Consider the following 8,928-nt stretch of genomic DNA (forward strand, 5'->3'; position numbering starts at 1 on the left):
AATTTAGGCCTATCAAATATTTAGTAGTGTAGTTGTAACTACAAAAATCTAGGCACCGCAACATGGTAATAAAATTTACATTAAGGTGATGTGTTTATGATAAACATAAATTGATTAGTGAAACTTGTAGCCTTTCTATGTTTAGTCTAACCTAATTGCAGGAAAGACAATTTATCTGAGCCAATGCTCAAAAGATAAGAGTACTAAATTCTCGTAGAAAAAAATATTTAAATAAAAATGCATTTAAAAAATCAAAAGAGTATAGATAGCAATAATAATATCTTTAAACATAAATATAATAATCTTATCAAAAAGTTTAAAATATAATAATTATAAAAAAAATTACACACCTACCCTCCATTCCGTGCATGACGCAACACTAAAAAGTGCAAGCTACATAAAAAGCTCTCGTACAATGGACAGAATAATTAGACATAATGCAATAATCATACACACGATCTAGGTACCAACAGTCCAGGAGTCAATAAAAGGAAGGGGGGTCTCATGCTAGAAGAATGCAGCAACAAGTATAAGCCTCCAATTCTCCAATGAATGATCCCAAATCCAGCCGGGCAAGCGATAACACAAATTATATCTTCTATTTTTGCCCCTTCCCCAAACACTTGTTATATATTTTTATTTTATATCCATTCCGAAACAATCGGTGCTGCCGAGTAGCAGCTGTCCTCGTAACAATGGCTGCTGCCGCGTCACCACTCTCCCTCTTCTCCTCTCCTCGCCAATCCTCCCTCACTCTGAGAGCCCTCGCCTCCATCCCCAACCACGCCCATTCGAGGCTCCTCTTTCGCCCCAAAACCCCTCTCGTCACCCCCAAACCCTCCCCAATTTCCCTTCTCTTCTCCAACAACCCCAACCCTCCTATCACCTCCTCCCCTTCCTTCCAGAAGTTAATTCCGGACAGATTGCGCGGCAGCTTCTTCTCCTCCGCCATCGACTCCCTCTTCGTCCTCCTCGCCTCCGTGACCCTCTCCTTCTCCATCTTTATCTCCGACGTAGGCACCGCCAACGCCTTCGTGGTCACCACTCCGCGGAAGCTCCAGTCCGACGAGCTCGCCACCGTCCGCCTCTTCCAGGAGAACACCCCCTCCGTCGTCTACATCACCAACCTCGCCGTCCGGTAACTGGATCTCGCCTCGCGTGCTTTGGCTAATTCCAGTTTTTTTCCGTTGTTTTATGATGAATTCTGATAGCTGCGCGTGCTGTGGTGTAGCCAAGATGCATTCACGCTGGATGTGCTGGAGGTGCCGCAGGGGTCGGGGTCGGGGTTTGTGTGGGACAAGGACGGCCATGTCGTGACCAACTATCATGTCATCCGCGGGGCATCTGATCTCAGGTTGGTGGGATCGCGCTCCAATTCTTTGATCCAGTAATGTTTGGTGGATTGCTTATCATGATATCATGCATGCAACGATCCATACTGCCCAAAGGGTAGGATTGCTCGAGCTAGAGTTGCATTATGGGGGGATAACTTTTATTATGCATCAAGGAAACTAGCGGTGGTGAAAATCACATGAAAAATATGGTAAACAAGGGGAACCTCTAAATGCAACGAAATTAGTGGGGGATTACTCAACTAAAAGTTAAGAATTGAATGATCAAAGAAAGGACTGTGGGACAAGTAGAGACAAGATGATGGCAGATGAGGATATTACATTTCTCTTAAAGGCTTAGAAATGACATTACTGAGTTTTGGTTCATGCCCGCCTTTTAGGGATAAACAAGAGGAGTATTTAGAAAAGAAAGTGGAATGAAAGATTGATTTCAGTTTCTCTTTTTGGATAGTCTGGATGAATTCCAGTTTTGGCAATTCAAGCAGTTCGGTGATTCAGCTCTGATTTTGGTAAAAATCAAAGAGAAAATTGAATAATATTCTGATCTAGATTGTTAAGGAATTAGAAGGCCATTAATTAAGAAGAAAGGAAGAACATGAATGAATAGGAAGAATAGAAACTTTGTCGTCAGAAATCCAGCAGTCCAAGGAGTGGAGTAAATTTCTTTGGAAGTAGGTTTGGTACCAAAAGATACCAAAACCTGATATTAAGTTGCAGATTTTTTTCATTCATTAGGAAATCTTTCAAATTTGAAAAAAAAATGCTGATACTATTGGAAAACCATCAAACTTGAGGGAAGAAATTGAACTATCATCGCAACGAATGCTGGAGGACAAGGTGAGATAAGATTATGATAGTTGAGCATATTAGTGTTCTCATTGAAAGAAGCAGAGAGAATTGAAATATCATAGAATTATGCATTGTCTCCTCCTTCTAAAGATAAATAGAAGAGAGATTCCAAAAAAAAGGAAAATAACATGGTTTGAACCTCGATGTTGATTTCATTTTTGGCTAGATCAATGAGTCATCATTGTAGCTACGAAAAGATCTTTCAGCAAGAAAACTAAAAATCCAAAATTTTGTCATTCAAACTTAGGAAAAAGAATAAGGTATTGAATGTTGAAAAGTTATGTTTGGAGTGTAATATTTCATTTTATTAATTAATGGAAATTTAACATATGACAATAGAAAGTCAATGAGATTTGAGCTTTGAGATAGAAAAGCCTATGCAAGAAAAAAATCATGTTTTCAGTAAAAGCGAGTGGAAAGTAACAGTGTAATGCCATCGACCCATCTCAAAACATGCAAAATCAAAGCTTAATTCAGAGCAAATGGCTGACAACATTTAAAGAAATGAAGTTTTATAAAATATGAGCATAAGTGGCACATATATAAAAGAAATTTGGCCCCATAAGTTAGTTTCATCCAGAACTTCTAAGGTGACCCTAGTTTCATGTCTCTTCTAGCCAAAATCAGAGGTAGGATGTTTCAGGTTGTGGACTTTTAAGCATACCTTAAAACCATCTTATAAACTGCCATGCTGGATATATTTAGACTCTGTATCCAATAACTTATCCTTTTAGTGATCCTTCCTTTGATGCATGAAATGGTTTATTATAGTTAAAAATAAAATAAAATCTTGGAATATTAAGAGGGGAAAAAAAAGAAAAGAAGGAAACTTAAGAAACATAGCTAACCCATTCTTATCAACTTTTACTTTTTGAACCTGGCATTCAAATTCCAGTTGGGTCCAAAGAGACAAGAAAACATACAGGGCCCAAATTAAGACCAAAAAGCAGCCAACTGAATGTGAATTGGGAATATAAATTAGGTCGTCCCAATTCATTTGCACTCCTAATGGTGGCAATGCCACGATTCTTTATTACCTTGGCTGTTTGTATCATCTTTCACAAACTTGCTTTCTTTTTTTTTCCTTCACTTGTAGTCTCACTTAGGTTTTATTTCAAGGACCCAATTTTAGAAAATGTTTCCTTCACCAATAAATAAGGCTTCTTTTATCCTTTTGTTGATTGAAAATTTTTGTTTTCATAAATCTGGCAATGTAAATGACAAAAGATGAAGTCATGTAACACAATTAACACATGTCTCTATTCCTTTAATAAAAATTACTCTAGATTGCTTGATATTCAAAGAGTGACCATCCATCATATCATATGATCTTATGACAGTGATTGTTAAAATCTATAATGAACTGAGATTTAGATAACTAACTGGCATTTCTTCCATACGACCATTTAATATGCATCAGTTTTTTATGATTTGTGAATCTAATAAATTGGATAACTTTTTATATAGATAATCTTGGCCTCCTGTTGTTTAATAAATGTCTTTCTTTTGAATGGTTTTACTATGTTTTTTCATTTAATTTTCTACAGTTCTAGGACAATCTAGTTCCCAATTGAAGTAATGCTAGACTTGCTAGTTATATACAGGGTCACCCTTGCTGATCAATCAGTATGTGAAGCAAAAGTCGTTGGATTTGACCAAGACAAGGATGTTGCAGTCTTGCGTATTGATGCTCCAAAAGACAAATTGAGACCCATTCCAATTGGCATCTCAGCAGACCTTTTAGTGGGTCAGAAAGTTTATGCCATTGGAAACCCTGTGAGTACTTTATATACTGTATGCAGAGCTCGTGTTTCATCCATTAAATCAATAAGACTTTAATTATGGAATTCCATGCATTAATTTTGCATCTTTCACCACAAAACTGTAGCATCATCACAATAAAATGTAAAGACAGGCAGGTAGAACCAGTAGGTGGGAAACATGTTTCTGCACTAGTGGGATATCTACCCTATTTCAAGTGCAATTAATTACCCGAGAAGGTGAGACCATGAGGCTGGTCCAGCCTTTTTCTTTTTCTTTTCACAAAGATGAAAGGAAAAAAATTGCTACTGAGGTGTAATATGCACTATATCCGGCCACACTTTGCCTAGCTTTTAGCTAGTTTCCAACTCTGATAAACTTTTTGTTCCTCTGATATGCTCATCATGCTGAGCTGCCTAGATAGCTTCCTAGCCTGATCTACTTTCTTCTTCCTCTAATTCTGTTGCACTGTCTTTTTTTAGCATGTTCTAGCATAAGTCAAAAAATTTTGTTCTTTTGTTTCTTTAGACAATAACCAACAAGATTTATCCCATTTATACAATGTCATCACTATAGATTAAGCAGTTGAGGTAACTTTTATCATGGATTGTAGACATTGTTTTGACAGTCTTGCCAGTTCTCAACCTAAGGTCAAAGGTGACAGACTGACAATGGCTTATAAGAGCAAGTTTTCATGAGTGGCAGCAGCTCATAGCAGACTGTTCACATTTCTAGGCACAGTTAATATAATCTAAGCAGCTACCCTTTCATTTCTTTATGTGTGTAAATAAGTCTACAACTTTGAATGGCAGGGACTGAATAAAGACTGGATTCTTGTTTAGTCAGAATCTTTGGCCCCAAAATGTAGCTTTTAATGCATTACATCTGCTGCACAAGAAAATTATATGTCATGATATTCACAACTAACAATGTTATAAACCTCTTTCAAATCTAGTATGTAGACATAACTTAAGATATTAAGTTGTATTGAAGATGCATACATGACTATCGACTGGGTTCCAGATTGATACAGTGAGGTTTCCCAGTATTGGCTGTCTGCAGATGTTTTTGGTATTCGAAATTATGGCTGATAAGTAACTTGCCTATTCATTTGTACTCAGGACAACCATAGGTATGTTTTTGGGTACTATATGTTTCAGAAGAGACTTGAGCGATTCCATCCAATACTATACAGTTTTATATTAAAAGGGTGGAAACAATTATCTACCCATTCTGGTGTCCTGTTTTCAATTTATTAGGCAAAAAAATAATAGGTGTTGATGGAGACAATTCTTCCAGACACAATCTTAATTCGTAGCCAGAACTGACAGTACATATGCGTGGATTGAGGATTCTCTTCAAACAACATGGTAAAAAAACTATTCTGGAAGGTGGACGCAAGAATGTGACTCTTCAAATGGCCAACAGATGCATATTCTTGGTGCGTTTCCTAAATAATGCTTGTTTTAGAGCTCTTGATTACATATCACCTCATCATCTGAGAAGCCAATTGGGCGGTGGATCAGCAAGTTGATGGATATCAAGCATATTGTGGGCTAGTATTTAAAAAGAGTTTGCCACATCTTGGATTGGCTCTGTTTCTTGGTCTGGCATTTAGGTGTGGATTGATTTATTTACAACATTATATTTTATCTAACGTACTCACTTATTTAAACTGTTAATATCTTGTGAGTGTCAGTAAAAGTGAGACATGCTAATTTATGAAATAGTATGATCACTCCTACAGATGCACATTCATTTCCATGTTTCTTTTTGCAGTTTGGCCTTGATCATACGCTTACTACTGGAGTTATCAGGTGAGCAGTCTCATCGCTCTTATTTACTTATACATTTGTTAGCATGTGGTTCTCAGGAACCTAGAACTTGATGTGTGTGTCTGTTATACAATTATTGCTATAAAGGTTGTCTTCCTGATACGCTGAAACCTTGCAAACTATGCAGTGGACTGCGCAGAGAAATCAGTTCTGCTGCCACCGGCCGTCCTATACAGGATGTTATTCAGACTGATGCAGCCATTAATCCAGGCAATAGTGGGGGACCATTGCTTGATAGTTCTGGAAGCTTGATAGGCATAAATACAGCTATCTACTCTCCATCAGGAGCATCCTCTGGTGTTGGGTTTTCAATTCCAGTTGATACTGTGCGTAACTCTCCATCACTGCTTGTTTGAGGATATCATAAAGATAACCATGACATTATTAGTAACACTTAAGATCACATTTTTATATCTTTTACTTCCATATGGTCTGTGTTTTTGTCAGGTCGGTGGCATTGTTGACCAGCTTGTAAGATTTGGAAAAGTTACAAGACCTATCTTAGGAATCAAATTTGCACCAGATCAGTCAGTTGAGCAACTTGGAGTTAGTGGAGTGCTTGTTCTAGATGCTCCTCCAAATGGTCCTGCAGGCAAAGCGGTAATGTCATGGTCTAATGGAACTTTTTTCCTCTTCAGATGCATGCTTGTTTAGTACATATTTCTTTATATGGTATATATATATACTATATAAAAGGTGCCAATGTTTTTTTGTTCCAGAAACAATCTCAACCATTGAATTAGACCAAAGAGATCTTGACTATCTAAATTAAAACAAAACCCAAAAAAAAGAAAATAAAAACTAATAAGTTTGGTTCCATTCAGAAACTGAAATTCAAACCAATTCATCAATGCAAGTTGACTCGCTATCCTAAATATCCTCCTTCCGAAAGAATAAATCTCTGTCCAAAAGCAATCTCAGGCCTTCCTTTCTAGCACAAAAGAATCCTAAAAGAATTCTACTTAAAACATCAGTTCAGCATCGGCTACTAACCCTACTGCAGTCTCCATTACTCTGTACTTCCCAACCCAGGTCTGACCAGAAAAGGCACCATGGCTCCCTTTTTTTTGCTTTTACTGTTTGGATGCCAATAGCAAAAATGGGGCAGGACCAGGTGCCTATCTGCACATCCTGTTGGTACGAGTTCATGCTGGCTGGTACAGGTCCCTCTCCCACTTGCACCAGTTGGCATCAACCATACCAACTGGGATGGCCTGGTAAGGAGGGCATCAGTGTCCTAGGTGCATCCCGAGACCTGGTCAATCAGCTGGTAATAACCCTTGGTTGAGGTTTTAGTTGTTCTTGTACTCAATCTCTAACTCCCCATATTCAAGTTGCAGTGTACCTAAGCATTTAGCATTTCTTACCCTTGTATCTCTGAACAGTAATGCTGATGACCATGTTTTTGTTATGAGGGCCATTTGCGTTTATGTTTCATGAAAGTTCCAAACATTTGAGCAATCTCTGTTGAGACTATGTTTTGTTTCTTTCAGTTGCAGAAGTTAGGATGCTTAGTTTTTAGCTCAGACTGCTCAATTTGGTTTGACTTTGCACTCAAATGCCTCCCCTTCAATGAAAAAAAAAACTCAATATATGATTTCTTGTGACCTTTCACAGGGTCTGCAACCAACAAAGCGAGATACCTATGGGAGACTGATTTTGGGAGATATCATAACTTCTGTGAATGGTAAAAAGGTTACAAATGGAAGTGACTTGTACCGAATCTTGGACCAATGTAAAGTTGGTGACACGGTATGCTGTGTCTTATCTTACATTTATTATTCTATTGCATGAACCCCTGCATTTTGTTCTTTGAAAGTTACATCAGCTCTTGCAAATTGTTATTTTTGCTTTTTCAGTAGGTCATCCCTCTGACTCTGCCGAAATTCTTTAAAATAATTTAAAAAAATCCAGCAAGAGCTCAGTGATAGGTCAATTTTTTTGTGCTGTTTCTTCAAAACTAGCTACACGCCTCTATACAAATATTAAACATCAGATCAGCATTTAAACTGTTATTCTAATGAAATGTATCAAATGCTTCTCATTGAGGTCTAACTGAACTATTAAGGCTAATTAACTGATTAACATAAACCTCTAAAGACACGTGCTTGCACATCAATGCAACCAGTGATGGATGCATGGAAGTCTGAGACTACATATTTCATTTTCTTATAAGCATACAATTCATCTGGACCTTGCCTTCCAAAATGTTCGCTCACTGCTTGGCAGCCACTGTTGGAAAAGATGCGAACTATTGTTTGAAGAGTGTTCATGCCAAATTGCCAATGCAATTCAGCATGAATAACTGCTGATCTTGCTGATTCTGTTTATCTAAATTATCTGTTGCCCTCTAAAATTTTAGGTGACAGTGGAAGTCCTTCGAGGTGATCATAAAGAGAAATTCGCCGTAGTCCTCGAGCCAAAGCCGGATGAATCATAGGCATTGGGGAAATGTGGCTACTCAACATGTCACAAGCTGTAATTGGGACAGTCTGCTCGACTTCACTGTTTGTGTGTGCATTTGCATCAAGGAGTTGTCCATTGTATTAAGTACTAGATGCTTATTGAACAGAGGGCTGTCTGTCATATGTATCAGACATTTTGATGGGTATTCATTAAATATTTGATACCAGAAATGATTCCCCGAGTAAAAACATGCCTGCGGAGTAATTTGACAGGAGGTTAATTTTGAAGGTTGGCGCTAATACGATTGCTTCTGGTCCTGATCTGCAACGTGCCGAGGCTTACCAACTTCATCCATGGGATATGTAAATATGTAATGGGTTGAAGGAACCAATATGCAGGGAAAAGAGGTCGAGGAACACAACTTAGATCTATCAAAAAAAAAAACAAGAAGAAGAAGAAAAGAAAGCTCCTTTGAAGCTCTTTTGTTTTCTTTTCTTTTTTTCTTGCTTTCTTTTCTTCTGAAGCTCTTTTGTGTCCTAGTACAAGAAAGATGATGCAAGAGTGCAGAAAGAAAGGGTTTTTTAAAAGAAAAAATTTCAGTGAAGATTGATATGAATTGAGTTGTCAGTTTATTATGGCTGATATGGTAAGTGAGAAATTTTGATGGGATAGATTTTCCAATATATTGGCCAATATTTTCAGATTGAGATATCTCGGCCAATATA

The 8,928-nt window shown here is 37.7% G+C and overlaps 1 protein-coding gene across 1 annotated transcript; it reads left to right on the top strand.

The window, feature by feature from the left end:
- The first annotated feature begins 561 nt into the window (after positions 1 to 561).
- On the top strand, positions 562 to 8,451 carry LOC103719433 (protease Do-like 1, chloroplastic). The gene is made up of 8 exons (XM_008808672.4): positions 562 to 1,138; positions 1,232 to 1,354; positions 3,806 to 3,977; positions 5,742 to 5,779; positions 5,925 to 6,123; positions 6,245 to 6,397; positions 7,415 to 7,549; positions 8,160 to 8,451. The coding sequence occupies exons 1-8, from the start codon at positions 696 to 698 to the stop codon at positions 8,235 to 8,237; spliced, it is 1,341 nt and encodes a 446-aa protein (XP_008806894.3). The 5' UTR covers positions 562 to 695; the 3' UTR covers positions 8,238 to 8,451.
- The last annotated feature ends 477 nt before the right edge of the window (positions 8,452 to 8,928 follow it).

This window comes from Phoenix dactylifera, chromosome 11 (genome assembly GCF_009389715.1).
Source record: "Phoenix dactylifera cultivar Barhee BC4 chromosome 11, palm_55x_up_171113_PBpolish2nd_filt_p, whole genome shotgun sequence".
Lineage (NCBI taxonomy): Eukaryota > Viridiplantae > Streptophyta > Magnoliopsida > Arecales > Arecaceae > Phoenix > Phoenix dactylifera.

Coding starts and splice junctions, on each gene's coding strand:
- LOC103719433 (XM_008808672.4), top strand. CDS start 696: ATGGCTGCTGCCGCGTCACCACTCTCCCTCTTCTCCTCTCCTCGCCAA. Junction 3,978..5,741: donor TTTATGCCATTGGAAACCCT/GTGAGTACTTTA, acceptor TTCTTTTTGCAG/TTTGGCCTTGATCATACGCT. Junction 6,398..7,414: donor ATGGTCCTGCAGGCAAAGCG/GTAATGTCATGG, acceptor GACCTTTCACAG/GGTCTGCAACCAACAAAGCG.